Source organism: Anarrhichthys ocellatus, unplaced genomic scaffold, assembly GCF_004355925.1.
Source record: "Anarrhichthys ocellatus isolate YVR2014 unplaced genomic scaffold, GSC_Weel_1.0 scaffold2, whole genome shotgun sequence".
Lineage (NCBI taxonomy): Eukaryota > Metazoa > Chordata > Actinopteri > Perciformes > Anarhichadidae > Anarrhichthys > Anarrhichthys ocellatus.
Window position 1 is genome coordinate 10,829,929 of NW_022280032.1, and position 20,546 is coordinate 10,850,474.

The 20,546-nt window shown below is 40.7% G+C and overlaps 2 protein-coding genes across 2 annotated transcripts; one reads left to right on the forward strand and one right to left on the reverse strand.

Moving 5' to 3' along the window:
- The first annotated feature begins 114 nt into the window (after positions 1-114).
- On the forward strand, positions 115-10,883 carry st8sia2 (ST8 alpha-N-acetyl-neuraminide alpha-2,8-sialyltransferase 2). The gene is made up of 6 exons (XM_031865974.1): positions 115-649; positions 2,091-2,147; positions 3,054-3,191; positions 3,293-3,550; positions 5,808-6,101; positions 9,391-10,883. Exons 1-6 carry the CDS (start codon positions 552-554, stop codon positions 9,701-9,703), a joined length of 1,158 nt encoding a protein of 385 aa, XP_031721834.1. The 5' UTR covers positions 115-551; the 3' UTR covers positions 9,704-10,883.
- fam174b (family with sequence similarity 174 member B) lies at positions 9,901-16,418 on the reverse strand. Its single transcript, XM_031865987.1, has 3 exons — positions 15,751-16,418; positions 14,848-14,979; positions 9,901-12,341 (listed from the first exon to the last, which is right to left on the reverse strand). Exons 1-3 carry the CDS (start codon positions 16,029-16,031, stop codon positions 12,320-12,322), a joined length of 435 nt encoding a protein of 144 aa, XP_031721847.1. The 5' UTR covers positions 16,032-16,418; the 3' UTR covers positions 9,901-12,319.
- Positions 16,419-20,546: the final 4,128 nt, after the last annotated feature.

Here is a 20,546-nt window from a genome sequence, read left to right on the forward strand (position 1 = left end):
CCACGTGAGCTCCATTGAAGCACTGACCTCTATTTCGTAATGTAGGCTATCAGAATACACATCAGATACGATTCTACTACTTCGGTGCAAGCGTGCCTGGTGCGCCTGTCTGACGATCTCTGTACTGCGGTCTTTCCACCTCCTCTCAGGGAGCCAACAACACCTGGAGAGTGAAATCAAACCGGCTGCTCGGGGTCGAGAGACCGAGTTGTTGGCCGCTGCGCCTTTAAGGCTGCATGTGGTCTACATCTCGCTGCTCCCATGGCAGGCTGTGTAGGTGCACGCTTTCAAAGTTTGACTGGGGAATAAGGGGGTAACACCGGAGACACGGCAGCAGCAGCGGCAGCAGCAACCCCGCCGGGAAACCGACACAAGGAAACCGTCTTCTTCCGCAGCTCGCCTGGGAGTGTCCGACTCCGGCGATAAGAACAATGAGAGAGATGGCTGAGCGCATTTTTTGATTTATAAATGGGAAACGCAAGAAGGTTAATGTAGCACAGTGTTTGCTGAAAGAAGGGACACCCCGGCTGCAGCCCACCTCCCCCTCAGCCATGCCGCTTGTATTCCGCACGCTGCTGTTCGGCTTTGTAACGCTGCTGGTTGTGGTTTTGATAATTGATGATATTGCAGAAGTGGAGAAAGAAACTGCGTAAGTAGCACCCCGTAATTTACCCAGGCGTTGTATGTATGTATGTATGTATGTATGTGTGTGTGTGTGTGTGTGTGTGCGCGCGCGCGTGTGTCCATTGTTTTCTTGTCCAGCAGGTTATTTCCTCACAGGATTGAATCTGTGAAGTGGAAGAGAAGGGGACAAAAGAATACATTAGTGAAATAAAAGAGGTTATCGTTATTGAATTGAAGTTTAGAGTTGGATTTGGACAATTGGTGGTTTGTTTCTATTTGTAACACTTGGGTGGTGCAGCAGCAGCAGCAGCAGCAGCAGCAGCAGCTGTTCCGACAGCAGCCTGGCCAGGGTCTCCAAGGATTAGGCTATTTGTCTTGCAGCAGCCTGCATGCCGGATGGGATACATTTACACTATAGGAGTAGACTGTGTGTGTGTGTGTGTGTGTGTGTGTGTGTGTGTGTGTGAGGGAGAGAAAGACTGGGGGGGGCGGCAACAGATTGGAAACAAACGAGTCTCTCCTCCTTTTTTTCTTTTTCATTTTCAGTCCTTGAAATGTTGAGCAGTGCAGAAGACATCTTCCAAGTCACGCTTATATTTGACCTGCAAAAAAAATACATTCTTAATTTAGGACTAAAATAAATTGGTCACATGTAAAACCAACCAGGCCTCAACAGTGCAACATCCCACTCTTCCACTCATCATTATCATCACCGCTTTATAGATGCTGTGCTACCTGAATCTCTCTCTCTCTCTCTCTCTCTCTCTCTCTCTCTCTCTCTCTCTCTCTCTCTCTCTCTGTCTCTGTGTGAAGCTTTTGGATTCTCACATCTGCCTTTCAGCAAGAACATTTTGCTTTGAACACAATTACTCGGCTGTGGCTCATGTTGTAATGAGGTCATATTGGTTTGTGACTGGCGGTGGGAGAAGACCCAGAACCGATTCTGCATAAATGTAGCTCAACGCGATTGTAACAATATATTTAAAGCCACCAGGATTGTGAAACGAGTGAGAACGGCCCACTAGTCTGTCAGAGAAGCACTCTTCTGTTTCAGTTCCTCACTCCTTCAAGACAAGCTGGCAGCTCGTCATTATTTTATCACATGGGAACAAGGTCAGGATTGAAAAATAGTCATTTAGTATGACTGTAAAATGCAGATTGGTTGCATGGTGTATTCAACACCTCCTTTCAGTATAATGGGGCTCCATTAAGGCCCTATTTCTCCTCATTACATCAGCAAATGGACCCACAGTGGATTGCTTTAAAAATACCTTGATGCATGCTTTCCACCCTTATTCTGTCTAGAAAGACGGAAGCACGGTACGGCTGGGATTGAATAGGTGCATTATTGGTACAGGATATGATTACAGGAAGGACTTGAAACATCAGTCCATTATCAACCAAGCCTTCATGCTGCAGTATGTGATTCATAATTCAATCATAACCATTTCTTCCCCCCCTTGTAGAAATACTGGACATTCAAAGAAGATGAACTTTCATCGGCTCATCCCTAAACCGCACAGGTCTGAAATCCAATTATCTACACACACACACACATATATATATATATATATATATATATATATGCAAATGCATATAGCTGTAGACCACCAGTGGGGGCTTAATGGTCTGTCCATATAATTTGTATAGTTGGTATTGGGCATTTGATTCCTTTGCAGCCGTGACAGTGAGTCATTCACAGTGAACGTCTCATTGCTTTTTACAGCGAGAAGGCAGCTGCTATAAATATGGTGGTATCCATGTGATAACAAAAACATCTGCCATCAGAATAATGCTGAATAAAATAGCAAATAATCTCAACTTTTAAATTACTCTAAGCCTCATTGCAGCCAAGACAATTCTTTTTATATGCAGCGGTGGAGGAATAATTTAGATTTGATTAAGTAAAAGTATGAATACCTCTGTGTAAATATACTCCATTGCATAATATGGTGCATAAGTGTTCAAATGTATTTAAAGTACTCATTATGTAATATATGGCCTCCATGACTGTTATATAATGAACTTTGTATGTCAAATCTTACTGTACAATGGAGTTAATAGCTTACGCTGGGAAATAAGTGTTGGGCAATCAAAGAAAAAGTGTAAAGTAGCATAAAAGAGTAAAATTTTAATTATTTAAGAACAAGTATCCAACATTTGTTCCTTAGTAAGTGTACTTAGTTACATTTCACTACTGTTAATATAGGCCAAAATCACTAATTTGTCTCCCCAATTCTTTGTACAACATATAACGCCCTCTGTTCTTACACCCTCGATTCAGAAATAAATAAAAAAGAACCCTTAAATTAGGGGAAAAAGAGGGAGAAATGAATACACTATATGAACCAAATACCAAGGCTTTTGTTTCTTATTGATCAGAACGTTAAACATCAACAATAGTAACACCGCTTCCCATTCTCATTTAGAAAGGCTGCAGCGCACGTGGATTCGACTGCTTTGGCACGATCGAGCAAAGACGTGAATCATCTCAGTCCGAGCTACAACACCGTCAAGCTCTCGTCAAACGACTGGACCTTCAACAAGACGCTCTCCAACCTCATCAGGCAGACTCACCGCTCACCACAATTATCTCCACATCCTTTCACACTCCGCTCAGCAGAGTCTCTTTTTATTTATAACTCGTGTGTATTTTCTCTCTTCACAGAAAGAATATTCTGCGGTTTCTCGATCCAGAGAGGGACATCTCTATTCTGAAGGGCACACTGAAGCCGGGAGATATCATCCACTATGTGTTTGATCGCCACAGCACCACCAACATCTCAGAGAATCTCTACCGCCTTTTGCCAACGATATCCCCCATGAAGAACCAACATCACAGGCGCTGCGCCATAGTGGGGAACTCTGGGATTCTGCTAAACAGCAGCTGCGGACCCGACATCGACTCTCACGACTTTGTTATCAGGTATTCTTTCTTGTCTTTCTTTAGAAATGGCAGAAGCGATTACAGGGTTGGAAGGCTTCCACTTGAAATAAATCATAACACATGCGAGTCAAAGTGGACCGTAATTGAAATGGATTAGCACATGAGGTTTATCTCACTTTACTGAGAGTGTAATTGACGTTGGAATGATAAGCACTTTCTCCAGTTTCTCGGTTTGATTCAGGTTTAGAGCCGGTGGAAATATATTAATTGCACTTTTGAAAAAGCTGGCAACGCTTTTTTTTTTAATGATTTAAAGTTGGAAATGAGCTGCCGGACTGAGAGCAATTAAATGCACGATCATACATTAGAGTGACATTTTGAAAGGTCTTTTGCATCCAGCAGAAACACATTGTGCTTTTTAGAGAAACGCCGGCGCTCTCAGGGGTCCTGCTCTCATTTACCGGAGAATTGTGTTGGTGAAGCCATCAGCCGGCTCTGTCTTGTGTTTAAGGAGTCGCTGAGTGGGTTATTTATCACTATTCACTTGTCATTGGAGGGAAATAGATCTGTCTGGGGTTGTATTATAATGAAAGATGCGAAAAACTAAATATATTCTTGTTGGGATTCTGTGTACAGCAGAACAATCTAACAAAACGTGCACTAACTGCAGAGGTAAGTACTGTGAGAAACCGCCTCTAATAAATCAATGACGTTAATGTTGCTGTATCAATGGAGCAGGAAGTAGCTGTCTGTGGTAGCGCCTCATTGAGCGGATTGATCGATGGCTGAATAGGCCTCAAAATCCTTTTGTGTCCCTTTCTTATTCTGAAATTGATTCTGTTGTCAGCGAATCTCGTCTTCCCTAAGTGCTGCGATGTTATGCTGACGAGGAGAGGTCGTGATTTCTCGACCACCGCAGCATGATAATGACGGCGGGGCACGGCGGTAATGGTTGGCTGAAGGCAGACAACAGGGAAAGTGGCATTTTTGAGAAGCCGAGGATTTTACTCTGACATTCACGTATCCGATCCGGAGATAACGCCTCGGCTAAATATAGTTCTCTGCCCTATACGCTGCGTTTCCACTAAGTAGGTTGACAGTATTTTGGGTTCGAGATCATTTGTGTGTTGTGATGATGTAATGGAATAATTTGGCGTACTTGAGCAATTTATTAGAGCTTTCAAAAATAAATTAGAGTCAGCTGCTGGTGCATGTTTGTCCTGTTTTCCTCTTGCATGTGATCTTTGAACTGTTTCCTGCAGCAGGTGCATCAGCTGTCATAGTATTTTGACGGCAAACCATTAAGCTGCAGTGGTAAGTTACTGTCCAGTGAAAATCATGCATCTATTCATCATGATTTTGGAATTTTTTTCCGATGAAACGGACTAAATTGAATGAAATAAATTGTGTTGTTGATGTTTTGGAGAGGTGGGTTTTCACTGGACGGCGACCACAAGTTTTAAATTAGTATTAATATGTTAAGTTATTAAAAGCGAGCACTCCTGGTTCGCTTTCCTTCCACACTGGAGAGAAGAGAGTCGCTTCACCGTGAAGATAATTACCGTCTTTGTGTTTCCTGGTATTTACTTGGAGGCCGAGGTTAACGGCAATAAAAAAAAAAAAGGCCATGCTGCTTTTCTGCTGAATGTCACTTGTGTTGCTGCTCTGTTTCACTCCTGGTAGAGACTTCTGCCTGACAAATGGTCTGACTAGCTTAGGGACACAAACAGATGGAGGGTAGATTTAAAGGGGGAAAACAAAATGTAAGTGTGTTCGTAATGTGTGAGCTGCCGGAAGATTGCGATTTTTGAAAAGGTACACGTCTGAAGTTAACTAACCATTGCAGTGTAGCAGTCACTGCTCATGACATGAATGACTTATCAAAACGGGTACATCAAATCATTTAAGCTCCCTTTAAGGACATGTGTGATTGAAGTGTAGATTTGTGGCTTTCATTTAAGCCCACTTGTGAGTCTGGTGACTGAAGAGCATAGCATATGAATCATTTTCATATTTATCAAACCATTCAGTGAGCCCTCACATCCTGCATTAGTTAAATCTGCAATAATGTTTCTACACTCTTTTATTCAGGTTTGTCAGCAATCTGCACCTGAGATAAATCAGAGTTTAACAAATGACAATTAAAACAAATGACAACAGTCCACTACACACAGAGAGGCCTTTCAGGATCTGTCTTACAAGTGTGAGTTAAGACAAATGTAAGAAGAAAATGTGCTCGCTCTCTGTGGAACGTCAAAGCTTTATCAGTCAATGAATCTGCTCTGCTTGTTCGAAGGTGTAACCTGGCACCAGTGGAGGAGTACTCTCGGGACGTAGGCTGGCGGACAAACTTGGTGACCATGAACCCTTCGGTGGTGCAGCGGGCCTTCCAGGACCTGGTCAGTGAAGAGTGGAGGGACCGCTTCCTGCAGCGGCTTCAAAGCCTCAGCGGCAGCGTGCTGTGGATCCCGGCCTTCATGGCCAAGGGGGGAGAGGAGCGCGTGGAGTGGGCCCTTCGTCTCATCCTGTTACACACTGTGGACGTTCGCACCGCCTTCCCCTCGCTGCGCCTTCTCCACGCTGTCAGAGGGTAAGAGACGGCTCAGGCTGGCAACCGCTGCTCCGGGTTAAGAACTCCTGTGAGCAGCATAATGAATGGGGTTGGCTAGCCCTAATCTGCATCCCAGGTGGCTATTTTTAAACGGAGCATTAAAGCTGATATCCTGGGGCAGTTGGTGTGAGAACGCTACTGGGCCTCTCTTCACGTAGTGTGCACCTGGAGTCGTTCTACCAAATATGTCTTGAACACGTGTGAAATGTCTGTGTGCATTTGATTGTGAAGTAGACATATCAGGGTTTTTATGATTTGTGTGATTTGATGTATGTGCTAGGATCAATCATTCATATCCCTTAAACTAGTGAAACATTTTGGGAAATGCACTTATTTGTTTTCTTTTAGCGAGTTAGAGGAGAAGGTCAATAATACTACTCTCATATGTGTGTGTGTGTGTGTGTGTGTGTGTTAAGTAAGAAGCAGGAGCCAAGAGGTGATTAAGCTTAGTGTCAAGACTGGAAACATGGGGTAAGCTCGCCTGGCTCAGTACAAAGTTTAAAAATATGTCTACCAACACCTCTCATTGTCACATTGTTTCTTTGTTTAACTGTGCAAACAAGCAGAAATGTGAGAAGACCAAGAGTCTCTATACTGTATGTATAACAACAGTAGCAGCTTTGTGAGGCTGAACTAAATGCTAACATTGGCATGCTAACGTGCTCATGAAAACTTTGCTTACATCCTGAAGTATAATATATATTTACTGTTTTAGTTTAGTGTGTTAACCTTCTAACATTTGCTTATTAGCACTAAACACAAAGTAAGACCGAGGCTTTTGGGAACGTCATTGGTTTTGCCGGTATTTGCTCATGACATCAACCAAATTTAGCCCAAATTTAGGAGGAAAAGTCAGGGGAGCACAAAAGTGAGAAGGGTTCATCCTATGAGGACCGTGAATGTCGGTACAAAATTTCTTAGCAATTTATCCAATAGTTGTTTAGATATTTCAGTGTGGACCAAAGTGGTGGACCAACCAACCAACAAACAGCGATATTTCCCTCCCTAGAGCCATGCTGCTAGCTCGACTGCAAATAAACACTTTGTGCTTTTAATGTGAGTTACATGCTTTGGCTATTTCTTGGTCATCCAAAGCCAAGTGCAGTGGTTTCCCGTAATCTTGTCGTCCCGGTTCAGTTATCAGGCAACCAGCAGGAACTCTACAGAAAAGTGCTCTGCAAGAAAGCAAATAATGGCATTTCCCAAAATGTCAAGCCATGTGCAAAATAACACTTACTTGTTTGCTCCAAATAGTTGTTTTTAGATATTTAGATATTGATACAATTAAGATATGCTGTTAAGCTGTGGTGTAATAGGACCTTTACATTTTGATAATCCTTATTATTTCTGATGATTTATTTTAGAACTGAATCTTTTTTTGAGGATTTTTTTTTTTTACAGATCTGTCAAATACAGCCTTCACTGCCTTCAGGCTGTTCTTAAACCCATCTGTGCAATTTGTGTTGCTGTCGTTGGTTCTCTCTCATCACAACCGGACTCTGCTCGGGATCTTTTCTGCTTTGTTGAAAGCCTAACAACCGCTGTTCAGTCACCAAATTATGTCATTTTGTCTGCCCCAACAAACACTCTAATTGCAAAAGGGTCGAACTGGGCCATTCTTTTTTCTAGTCTGTTTGGTCAGTGTTTTACAAGAGAAACGCAGTCGCCTAAAATCTTTTTGGAGATGAATCCAATGCCTTATTCCTTTTTAATGTGGTGTCTGATAAAAGCTCCCCCTGACCTCGTCATTTTCTCAGTAAGACTGGACTTTAACTCCCCATCATGTGCCCTAGAGGACAAAAGATCTACTCATATTCACTCCAACCAAATGCCACAATCGGACCATTTCGCTGATAATTAGGCCATATCCTCTGCTTGTTAAAATACTGATCACCTGCTGTAGTGTTCGGTTGCACTGTAAACCTGCCCTCCAGAGTTTTCCTTCATGTCACACGAACTGCTTTAAATAGTACAACCTCTGCATCGCAACGTGACCTTCCACTCTAACCACAGAGTGTACAGCCAGAGAAGGCAGCCGTAGCCCCGAGGCTGGAGAAATGGGCGAGTGACTGGAAAGGAAAATGAAGTTGGGGCAAGTGCACGTCTGACCGCCTTGTCCCTGAAGCTGCTTCTGAGGGCAGCATCCGTCATAGCAGCTCCTAGATCACCTGAAGAAGAAGAATGCAAGTGTGCAGAGCAGCGCCAGTGTGTGCAGCTTCTTCTTTTTTTAAACATGCTGCAAAACATATCCTCCTGAACAAGTAATAAACAGGAGTTATTTTTCCAAAGATACATACAGTAAAAGCTCTGCCAATGTGGTGAGAGAATTCATTTTTATTTTTTTACTTTCATTATTGCACGTCTTTGTCCAGATCTAAGACAAATAGATATGATTTGTTTCCTGGGCAGATGGCTGCACTAGATTCAAGATTTTTGAGCCAGGAAATGTGTGGAATAATTTTGTTATGAATAGGGCTGCATGGAACTATTATTTTTGTTGTCGATCTGAACTGATAGAAGAGATCTCCGCACTCTTAAATCTATGCAGTATGTGTGCTGATGTCTCTTGTATCAGTTTGGACTCATTGATGGTTCCAGCGCTTGAGCAAAGAAAAAGCCGGATGGAGCGGTGGTCATCCTGCGTTGTTGTCGATCTGTAAAAATGCCATTTCTTAGGGCCTAAAATGGCATCTTCTGATCGCTTATTTTGTTCAATGAACAGTACAAAGCTCAAATATATTCATTTTACAACGATGTAAAAGAGACAAAAGGTAGCTCGGAGCTGGAACCAGAGAATTCATTTTCTATCAATTTATCGACCAGCTGCTTCAGCATTCATTTAAAATCAAGATTTTCAAAATAACTTGTTTTTCGGGTGATATTTTTGCAGTTCATCCACAGAGTAAATGGAAGAAGAGGTGAAAAGCTCATGTATTGATTATCTGTGAGCAGTTAGTCTTTGAAGGGGCAGCTCGGTGGTCCACAGCGGAGAAACATCTCCGGCAGGCTCTACATTTTCACTCGAGTGACTTCTTAGGATTCAGCTGCACGCTGTGTGCTCCGGCATACTATATATATCTGGATTTATATCAAAACTCTGAGGGAGGAAGGTTTTACTGAAGGAGAAGTGTTGCCTGCTAATGAATACTGACTTAAGTGTGCTACTTAGAGCTCGGGAGAGCTCATTCTTCCTTTTGCTGTATTTCTAGGTGGCAGGTATCGAGTTATCGGATGCAGCCACTCACACACTATATGTCTTTGTCAACAGGTATTGGCTAACCAACAACGTCCACATAAAGCGTCCGACCACTGGGCTCCTGATGTACACGATGGCCACTCGGTTCTGTGAAGAGATCCATCTTTACGGCTTCTGGCCCTTCCCACTCGACCCGCAGGGCAAACCGGTCAAATACCACTACTACGACGCTCTGAAGTACGAGTACACGTCCAGCTCCAGCCCTCACACCATGCCTTTGGAGTTCAGGACCCTCAGCGCGTTGCACAGACAGGGGGCGCTCCAGCTCCACACTGGGACCTGTGAGTCAGAGAGGAGACCACAGAAGGAGCTGCGGAGCAAATAGCTCAAAGGATCTCCGTGGAAAACACTTTGAGCGGACTCCGTACAAACTGTTTTCTCGTAACCGTACTTTTATGAAATTTGAATTAACTTATTTTCATTCGTGGAATGAATTTTTTTCTATTTCAAGCTCTTTTAGTGACTTCTTTCACTGGTGTGTTTTAACTTTAATGAGATTTCTATGGCAGCCTTTAAAATAATGAGAGCCTTTTCTACCAGTGTCCATGGAGATACTGTCATCCGTTAGCCCCTTATTTTTCTTAAACAGACCGCTTTTAAAAGGGCATCACGTTTTCCAGTATGGTTATAAATTAAGCAATCAGAACATATTTTTAGATGCCATTTATTAATGATGAACAGGGCTCCATTGCAGGTGTGTTGTAACTTACCCAGCATGTCAGCGTCACGAGGAGCTGCTGAATTATTGGCTCCTGTGAGACACTTTTTGGGCCACAAGATGGAAGCACTTAATAATCAGGGAGATCAATGACGACAGAGAAATTGTTGGTCAACTGTTTAATATGATGTTGAACTTGTGATGACAAAACTTTCCTCTGATAGAGAACATTTTGTGCTTTTGTAGCTTCCTATAAAGTCGCTGGTGTAAAACAGGTTATTCATAAGCAAAGAATTCCCAAAGTCAAGTCAAGCAGAGCTGCCAGGTGATAACGTTGGAGATATACCCTGAGAGCCGAATGGAGACACGTTGCATTGTATCGAGCTTCTGTGAGCATAACGAAGGAGTGTACCAGCTGTTCACATAAGAATGTTTGCACAGACGTAGGCGGCGGTAAACTCACTCTGTGAACTTCTCTCAACGAACACCAGCCTTGTTTCTGCACCGCAAATGTTGGTAGTGAGAACTTAGCTTTTTTTTTTTTTTTTTTTTAAATGAATGTATTGGTGATATTCTTACAAATGCTGTAAGAAATGAACCTCATAATGTGCTTTAAATAAATGAATAGTTAAAGTTAGCAGCAGTGCAATAACACTGAGGAGTACAAACTGATAACGTGTATGCCTTTATCCATTTAAAATGATGTATGAATTGTACTTGTGTAGAGGGTTTGGGTTAGTATTTCAACCAATATAGGTTGATATAGATATTTGTGGATTTTGATTGAAGTTGCCAGTATTTTATGCCTGTAGTAATAATAATCAATAAATTAGACCATTGGACCATTCACAAGCCCAGAAATACAACTGGGTTCATCCAAGTTATTCTTAACACAATGGGACAGATGGACAAACAGAGTTAATTTTAAGGCCATACCAGACTTATTTGTCAAACCAATACAGCAGTTCAAAGCTAGTTTGTATTATACTTCTGCACTTTGAAGTTTCAAAGTTCAGTTCAGTTTTTAGGTTTAGGAGTTGTCTTGATATGTGCTTTTTGTCAAATGATTTGGGTATTTCTCTGCAACAAACTGCCTCTTTCAATAACAACAGACGAACTTGAATTGCTCCAAGAGCTCTGCAGCTAAACGAGCAGCCTCTCATGCGCTTCCAGTCATGTGATTTCTTCATGTTGTTTTGACAAGATGCACCAGTTGACTTGTATGTCGGCCGACGCCAAGAGTAAAGTTCAGAATAGACACACAAGTTGGACTAGACGTGAGCAGTCGGAGGCAATAACAGATTTGTGAAAGCTCCTCTGAGCTCAGCAAATTAAAAAATAATTAATTAACTAACCCAGAATCTGAAATTTACTTTCTACTGACGTAGTTTGACAAAAAACGTATGGGATGGTGCTGTATAGTTTTATTGTACTTTTTCTTTTTGTCATGTATACTTCATGTTATCGTCTGCTTGATGTCCAAATTCCCGCAAACAAATGCTGGTCTTGATACACAACATGAGTATATTTTATTTTTTTAGTTCTGAAAATATTCAGTATGACTCAAGGACTCAACTGTGCAGTTATGACAAAGTGAATGTACTTTTCTGGGTCAGAACACACAAAAGATCAGAATGGAAAAAAAAAAAAACACTTCAAGCCTCTCTCTTATAACGCTTTAACACTTCAAAGGAAGCAGTTTTATTTCAGTAGTGTTTTCAAAGAAATGGAAACAGAGGAAACAGCTGTGAGTACACACACATCTCTGTGTCAATAAACTTCCAAAACTTGTTTTTGGTTTAGATGTGGGATTAGGGAAATTAGCTACAGTCTTCAAATAGCTACCACACTGACGTAAATTAATTTTACAACAGGAACTGTCTGTAGCAGAGGACTCGGTTCTAATAAAAGCAGAGAATCAGCCTCTGTACATGAGCAGGGTTTTTCCACAGTTTCACCAACGACTAAAGATAAAATAAATAGACGTCTCCATGATGGAAGACACACTCTGAGACAAAAATCTGATCTGCACATACAGTCAAAAACTAAAATGAGACATGACACACTACTGAAATGAACAGTGGTCATATAGTCTGAGGGATAACACAGGAAATAGCCAGAAATCTGCTAAAGATCACTGTATCAAAAACATGTTTGACAGTTTGATTCACATATGATTTAAAAACATTTTCAGACATTCACACACACATCACTCAATGTCGCTTGTATATCAAACAGCGACAACAAAGGTATCCAATCTTCTGTGAATGTCAAAAACTCTGTTTATGACACACTGTTCCTTCTCCTGCAAAGAGAAAGTGGTACAAGTTGGGCATTACAATCTTTTCTGTTAACTAGTGGTAGTAGTCATTCAGACACAGCTGTAGGCTACGGTGCACTCAATCAAATAACAGTTTGGATATAAAAACAGAAAGTCACCGACAACACCATCACCCCCATTCAGTGCAGAAACCTAATCTAGGTGTATTCTGCAACGTTGTTAGTTTACTTTAATCAACTTGAGGGTGCAGAAAGAGACGGGGAAGGTTTGTGAACTCCTCTGCTGTTTATTCTGTGTGCTTTATATCAGACTTTTGGTTGATTATATATTCTGTATTTGAAATAAAGATATAACAATTTGAACTAACCAGTTGTGCTTTTAGTTGTTTTGTTTTTTAAGTAATTAACTCTATTTAGTGGGCCAAATGGTTTTACGGACTTATTCACAAGTAAAACTTCCATTTAAAACCCGCATGTCAAAACATTTCCAACAACAGTCAAAGCCAGCGTTGCTGCTTGAAACGACAGGAACACTTTTTTTTTGGGATTTTTACCAGAACCTGTATGGCACAGAGAAACAACTCTTCAGGGGGTGAAACAGTCCATTTCTAGTTAGACATTACAAGAGTCAGTGAGCCATCAGCAGAAATGATCGTGGGAGACGTTCCATGTACACTTTACTGACTGTTCACCTATATCTCAAACAAGAGATACCAGATTTTGGGATCATTTTGATGTAACATTGTCTTTGATTTAGAAAATAAGACACTGAGTGCGTGTCGCACATGTTAAATACTGTTGTAGATATCGTTGAGTGGTGGCTTGATTAAACGACATTATCACATGATTGAACACACTTAATCACAGGATTCACATTCATAGCAAACAGATGTATTTCATAAACACCTCACAAATGTACCCCGACTATATTATTTGAGCTTTTAATCACATTTGAACCTCGAAAAACGTAATTCAGCTGAGATAGCAGCAAAACTGGAACGTCTACAACATACAGTAAAAAAATATACGCTTACTTCATACATAAAGGACAGGACCACCTTCAACCGTATATATGCACAGCAAAGTGGTTAGTAGATAGAAATATATTTGGTATGAAATTTTAGTTTAAAAAAAAATCAATTGCTGTATATCAATAGATTCTTCAAAGTGTGCACATTTTTACATTTGAATAGAGTATTCTCTGCGTAATATTTGTTGCATGTTGACATTTGATGCAATGACTGGTGGTCTTAATTTTTAATATGAGTATATATCATAGCTTCAAAGCAGGCGCTGGTTCCTTTCTACTATAAAGTCCTCAGCCCGACCGACAGTAGCTCAAGCGTAGAAAATGAAATGGCAATAACTGTCAGAAAATGTAATATCAGAGAGAGTTGTGCAGGTAATTTGTGCCACATGATGGAAGCAGCCATAAAAAGCTGCAAACAATGATATCCATGTGGCTCCAGTCCTTTTAACACAGATGAAAGCCATGCACAAGCAGAATATGAAGTTGCTGATCTTCAACTACACAAAAAACAAAACAAGAAATCACTTCAGTTGTCCCGTGCAAGAGAAGGAGTTATCAAATAGTGATGTCCATGCTGGGATTCACCTGCAAAACAAAATGAAAACTCACAGTTACTTTGAGCTGTATCTGGTGCTACTGCCCATATGGTTAGGAGGAAACGTTCCCCTGCAGTCCGGTCTGACTTGGATGTCGAGAGTGTCAGGTAAACAGGACGTCATGTCTTCCTTTGAGGAAGTGGTTGTGCGTTAAAGAACAATGGAGAGGACGGAAGGGTAAAACCTAATACCAACATTAGACATACCTACAATATTTCTTCAAGAAGTTCAAGCAAGAAATACAAATTGAAATGCATGCTTTGATATTCCTATTCTGACGCTGTGGTTTTATACTGCATGGCAGTACTTCTAATTGTTGTGTGCTTAATATTAAGGACAACAGTAAAAGCAGTGAGACATCTGCTTTAGTGGCACTACACTAACTTTGTCAAAACGATGGTGCCACCCAGCAACATTTGATAGTCAAAAGAGAGTCACAAGGTGCGTTACCTTAGGGAAATCAAGGTTAACATATGTTACGACCACAATGGTTCGATAAGTAGAGGCATTGAGGAAAAGTAAGGCAAGTAAAACCAGACAATTCAAAAGTACAAAATTACTACAAAGGCTTCAGTTCTTTGAAAATGTACACTAATCTTTTATGTTTCATTTGTTTGACTGAGTCAAACCCTTTCAAAGAAGCACTATTTCTTTTGGGAAATATTCTGTACATTTCTGTAGAAATAAAGGGCCAGAGTGTGAACTAGTGTATTATACTGTATTGTAAGTGTTGAATATCTCCACTGTTACAGTCACTGTAGCTCATGTGTGGGTATCTCTCGCAATGGGATTAGGACTGCAATCGTTCTCATTTGGTCAGTAGAAACAGAAGAAAAACTAAAGTGTTCTTCGATCTGAGAATAACACTTTAAAATAAGTATTTAAAATTTTAAAAACAAACAAACCTGTATTTGATGTCAAAGAGGGTCGAGTCATCTTCATCGTCGTTCTCCTCATTAAGAGGGGCCATCTCCACACGCTCGGCAGGCGTCGTTATGATGTCATATTTCCTTGTTTTTCTCAATCGTCTCCCAGATCTGTGACTCAGAAAACGTTGCCAAACATGAGACGAGCACAAGAAATACAACCTCACCCATTTGGTCTGACTGATTAAACCACAACATCAGCTGTGCAGCTATTCTAGTTCAGATAGTGAGGATTAAAGCGGTGACATCTTACAACCTCAAACTAAGAAAAAGTGCTGGAACGATTATTCAATTGACATTAATTGAAGATTTATTGCCACCATTTGTGTGTAAATTGTGTGATTTATCAACCGAAATGCCAAATTCTATTTTATACCTTTTCAAATGAAGAATAAATATGCTTTTCCCCTTATTTTACATCTTTGTAAAGCAATTTAAAGACATCACATTGGACTTTGGGAACTTGTGATGGCCATTTTTCACTATTTTCTGATATTTTATTTACTAAGAGATCCACTGATTAACCGAAAAAAAAAGCAACAGATTGTCATTAATTGCAGCCATAATATGAAATATGAAAACAGTACACCTAAAATAAATCATATGTGATGAATGCAGAGATGGTAAGATAGGTCACAAACACATATGGACACAAAATAGCCCACATGAAGCACCATCAGGTTGCTTAGTGCCTTCACACTAGAAGGAATATTATTAACAGGCCCAGACCGAACACAACCACGTGCTCCTACAATAATCGATGAATTTACCAGAAACACTACAAAGAGCGACATTCATACCGTGGTCACCAAACTGTGACTGCATCATTGCAACGCTGCTTATTATAGAACCGTCTAATAGAAGAGATCGACCCTGACCCACCTGACCACTTTGATGACCAGGCATGTGATGAGAACAGCTGTTAGCACGCAGATGAAAATAACAATGTTTTTCAGAACTGGAAGATGCGTCATTAGAGATGAAATCCGGGATCCCACGCCGCCGGTATCTGTGACATTGTGTGTCAGCTCTTGATCTTCGCTGGCCACCAACGATGATGTCGAATTTAACTGCGTCGCAGGTGAAGACGGAGTTTGTGGTTCGCCACCGACCCGCCAGAGAGCCGCGATGAGGAAAGTTAATATTAGATTGTATGTCACCATGGTGCCGAAATAATGACAATAATAAAAAGCAAGCAGGGTGTTCTTTCAGTAGTTTCTCCGATCTGGATGAAATGCGACAGCAGCTGTCATGTTATGGAGAATCGGCTTATCACTGGCAGGTTTGGCTATTCACACAGTAATGCGAAACGCTAATATCCATCTCCCTCCTCCTCCGAGCTTCTCCTAATGGTGGACTTCTAGGCCGTAGCTTGCATTCGCTTCCAAAACGTGTTTCCCTTGAGGTGAGTGACCGCAACTCTTCCTGATAGCATTAGGGCTGTGTGGAGGGTAGAGATGGGGATTATCCGCCTCCGGAAGAGCTCTGCAGGTTGGCCCACTGATCCCGGTGCTGAAGAGGAGCAGCGTGTGGGTTGGTGCTGCCTTCACTGTAGCCTCGTACTTCCTAACACCTGCAGACCTGCTGTCAACACAGAAGAACATGTTGGCAGATTCAGTCGACTATTTCTTTTAGTGGCTTATGTTTGATTACGCTTTTAAAGCAAATAGACTATAATGTAATATAACATCATGTAGTATAATATAATGCTACGTTTAGATATCAAGTAAAAGACTTGACCCTACCCAGTGGAGGAGACTCATATATTTTAGGCTACTTTTATAAATATAGCAGTATTTCTATACTGTAGAAATACTCTGTTACAAGTAAAACTCCTGGATTCAAAATCTTACTTAAGTAAAAGTACATACGTATACCTTTTAGCATCATTGGATTATAATTGGTAATGCATTAATATGTAAGCATCATGGTAAAGTTGGGACTAATTATTATATTTATGGTATTGTATTGTATTGTATTCTTGTAAACCGCCAGGTAGCTTTAATCCATAATAATACATCAGAATGCAATTGTTGACTTGTATTTTGTATTATGGTAAATGGATTTGTACTTGAACAGCACCTTTCAGTCTTCCGACCACTTACAGCGCTTAACATTACATGTCATTCACCCATTCATACACTGATGGTAGGGGCTGCCATGCCCATCAGGACTAACTAACTCATTCATACCCCACACACACACCGAAGGCACAGCCTAAGCGAGCAATTTGGGATTAAGTGTCTTGCCCAAGGACTGGAGGAGCTGGGGACCGCTCTACCTCTGAGCCTCAGCCGCCCCATATTAATAATCCAAATCTGCAAAGTAACTAATAACTAATGGTATGCAGTGGAGTTATCTAATGTATTGAAGTAAAAGGTACAATATTGGCTAAAATGTAGGGGAGTAGAAGTATAAAGTGGAAAAACTGAAGTTTCACATACTACCAGGAATACAATTCAGGGGAATAAAAACTACATTTGCTGATTTAATTTTTTAATATCAGTGATACAGATATTATGAATTAATAGTCAAAAGTATTGCAGTAAGCTTAAACACATATGTCCAACGTGTGTCTTTCAAACATCAGGACGTAAACTTGGTGTCATCAATGCTAGACATGGCTCTATTTAGAGTCTTATATTTGGATCTCTTGCATATCACTGCATTGTTTCCTTTGCAGAAGAAGAGACACAGCTAGACATAGACGCCAGCCAATAGTGTCGTAATAGATTATTTTATGTATAATGACAAAACATGGAAAATAGCACTAATTCTTACGTCTACAAATTCTAAATACTACAATACCTTTTGACAGAGTGCGCACATCCCATCCTAAAGGCTTGGCTGTCATTCAGTCTAACATTCTCTGCACATTTGGAGTTGACTGGTAAAGGACAAATTTCCAACAGCATCTGAAGGCAGCATTTCTTTGTTTTCCCCTGGGCCACAGCAAACACAAATTTCCCAAGGGCAGCAGACTCTTGGGTCAGGGCTGTAGATCCAAGGGAAAATCTTGACCAGCCAAGATGTTGATAAGCAATCAATCGATCAGTAATGTCCTAATATATAGGCCTAACGCAAACACAAAATAGATCTTTGTCCTTGTCTCACTCACTCAGACAGAGAGCCACGACTTATGATTTATCTCCATTTATATTTCCACTGGACTCGTGGGTTTACAGTCTACATTGTCCTTTTGAAAAAGTAGACCAACACAAAATAATCCCTTCAGTGGCTAGTGGGTACGGTCTTTGCCGTTAACATTACTTCTGAAATCCCTCACAGTGTGCAAACCTTTAATCTGAATACAAAGACAGCCTGTGTAGTTTTGTCTGTTTTGATGTCTGATCTTATTTCTGTACACCTACTGTTGGGAGTGCTGGCCCCTTTAAAATCCTCTCCTGCATGTGAGAGCTGATCAAAGCCCACTAGATGGCAGCACAAAACAACAACATGCATTTTCTTTCAACGCACAGTTCAAAATTCAGCACTGACTGGTAAGAGAGGGCCTTAAGGACAGGACCTGAAGCGGGAGAGGAAGGGAGAAACATACTGAACACAAACATGCACACAGTCATATAGTACCTATGCACTATGTTGATGTATGATTTTGCAAAGAGTTTTATTTCTTATTGAGGACATTTTCCCTCGTCCTCACAAGGGGAAGATACAGATCTGAAGCTAAAGGGGGTTGTCACATTCTGAGAGGACGGCCTGAACTTTGCACAGAGAAGCAGCTCTGAATGTGACCACGGTGATCAGATTACATTGCTTTTAACTGGTTTACGCCACAGTTTGTTTTTTTACACTTCCTATTCAGTTTAGCTGCAATTAAACACAGTTAGGACAACCGACATATATTATTACAATACAAATGCAACACCTAGCAGGTTAAGTAAAATGTCTTATGTTCAATGTTCGGGTTCTTTGTGTAAAGTGCAGAGAGGAAAACGGTTAGTTAATTTATTGTTTAAGAGTGAATGTATAAGCCTTATAGTTGAAAAGGAAATCAATTAACGAGCCAATTTTTTTGTACTGAATATACCCTGAAAATAAGGGAAATACATTTTGAACATTTGAAACTGTCTGGAAATGATGCACTGCTGTGATATTTAGTATTTAGTTTAGTTTTTTGTCAATATATATATATATATATACATATATGTTTATTGTGTTAAATTCAATGAAGAGTATACTTGAGTCATTTGAAACTTGATACTCTAGTCCCTCCAAGCCATATAAGTCCTGGACATGCCTCACCATTAATCTCCGCTGTTTGTGGAACAACATGACCACACCAGTATACTGAATCCTTTGTCCCGCTAATTAAAGAAGCAAACATAAGAACGTAGCAGACCTGTTCTTATGTCAACTGTTAAAGGTAATTTGCAGTGTAAATTGACGTCTGGTGTACGTGCTTAGACCTGAAATACAACAGCCATGAATGCAACCCTGCCTGTTGTTAGTGCTGTTAAGGCACACCCTTCTGCAACAGTAAAGGCTACTATTCTTTCAACAAAACAAATGGCTCCACATCTGCCTTCCCATTCTGACAAAGACTTGTTTTGCGCTGCAGATGAGTGCCAGTCCAGAGTGTGCTTATGTGTCATTGTAAGTCATACTATTGTGTATATAAAGGGGCCAATAAAAAAGCTCTCCCTGCTGACTACTAACTGGAGTCTTCTTCTCTATAAAATGGCAACCTGTGTGTTTGTTTGCAGCGACTTCAGTTAAGTCCTAACACAGTAACATTGTATTGTATTGCATTCTTATTGATATTCACTAAGCGGTGTGCTGCAACAACAGTGCCAATTATTCCAATTCTCAATCTGTAAAAGTACAATTTGAGATTGCAACATTCAGGTGACTTAAAGGTTAAAGACACTATTTTGGGATCTGGTGGGTAAGCACTTCCCTGTTCAAACCGATCCAACCAGCCAGTCAGTACAAGACTGTGTTGACTTTACTTACTAGTCTGGAATTGCATTTGCAGAGAGGGCTCTCTTGTTGCTAGGCTGAAGCTCTTTTTAAGGAAATCTTCCTCTGCAGAGAGCATGCGCTGTCGTTGCACACATCTCATTGGTCGGTGATGGGGGTGGAGTGCATACCACAGACTCCATGGACTGTCCATGAAAGGCTGCACTGACTGAACAGCCAACGTTTGCTAATTTTGGTTGTCCCCATTAGACTGTGTTCAAACTTTTTTTTTTTAGTTAAATCAAATGATATATGCAATCTCAATTGATTTCGTCACAAGCAAGGCAGGCGTTCACGTTCAGTTATTATTATCCAGAGTCTAGAGAAGCCTTAAGGAGGCAGCTGTACAGTTTTACTTCAGATGAATTGTTTGTATAGGTTTGTAATAGAGCTGCAAACATTTTTAAAAATGGCATATTTCACTCCAAAATGGAATGATGCACGGCCCCTATCACTCCTTCATTACCATGACATGGTCATCATAGTCAGGTAGCCTACGTCACTATCAGGAACTAAGCCTGATGTCTGAATTATGGGGCTACATAAACCATAAACATGTTATTGATAATTTATTGACAGATCTGCATTTACAATACACTATCTTTCTCCTTATCAATCGTGTTTCAAGAAGGCCTTAGGCCTACTACGTTCATAATATAGGTGTTTTGAGGAAAGGCATTATTTAGTCTGAAAACAGG

Excerpts from the sequence above, each read along its gene's own strand:
- fam174b (XM_031865987.1), bottom strand. The coding sequence starts at position 16,031 with ATGGTGACATACAATCTAATATTAACTTTCCTCATCGCGGCTCTCTGG. Across the intron at positions 14,980-15,750 it reads CTGGTCATCAAAGTGGTCAG|ATCTGGGAGACGATTGAGAA; the intron begins GTGGGTCAGGGT and ends TCTGAGTCACAG. Across the intron at positions 12,342-14,847 it reads CTCTTTGACATCAAATACAG|GAGAAGGAACAGTGTGTCAT; the intron begins GTTTGTTTGTTT and ends TTCTCTTTGCAG.
- st8sia2 (XM_031865974.1), top strand. The coding sequence starts at position 552 with ATGCCGCTTGTATTCCGCACGCTGCTGTTCGGCTTTGTAACGCTGCTG. Across the intron at positions 2,148-3,053 it reads CTCATCCCTAAACCGCACAG|AAAGGCTGCAGCGCACGTGG; the intron begins GTCTGAAATCCA and ends ATTCTCATTTAG. Across the intron at positions 6,102-9,390 it reads CTTCTCCACGCTGTCAGAGG|GTATTGGCTAACCAACAACG; the intron begins GTAAGAGACGGC and ends CTTTGTCAACAG.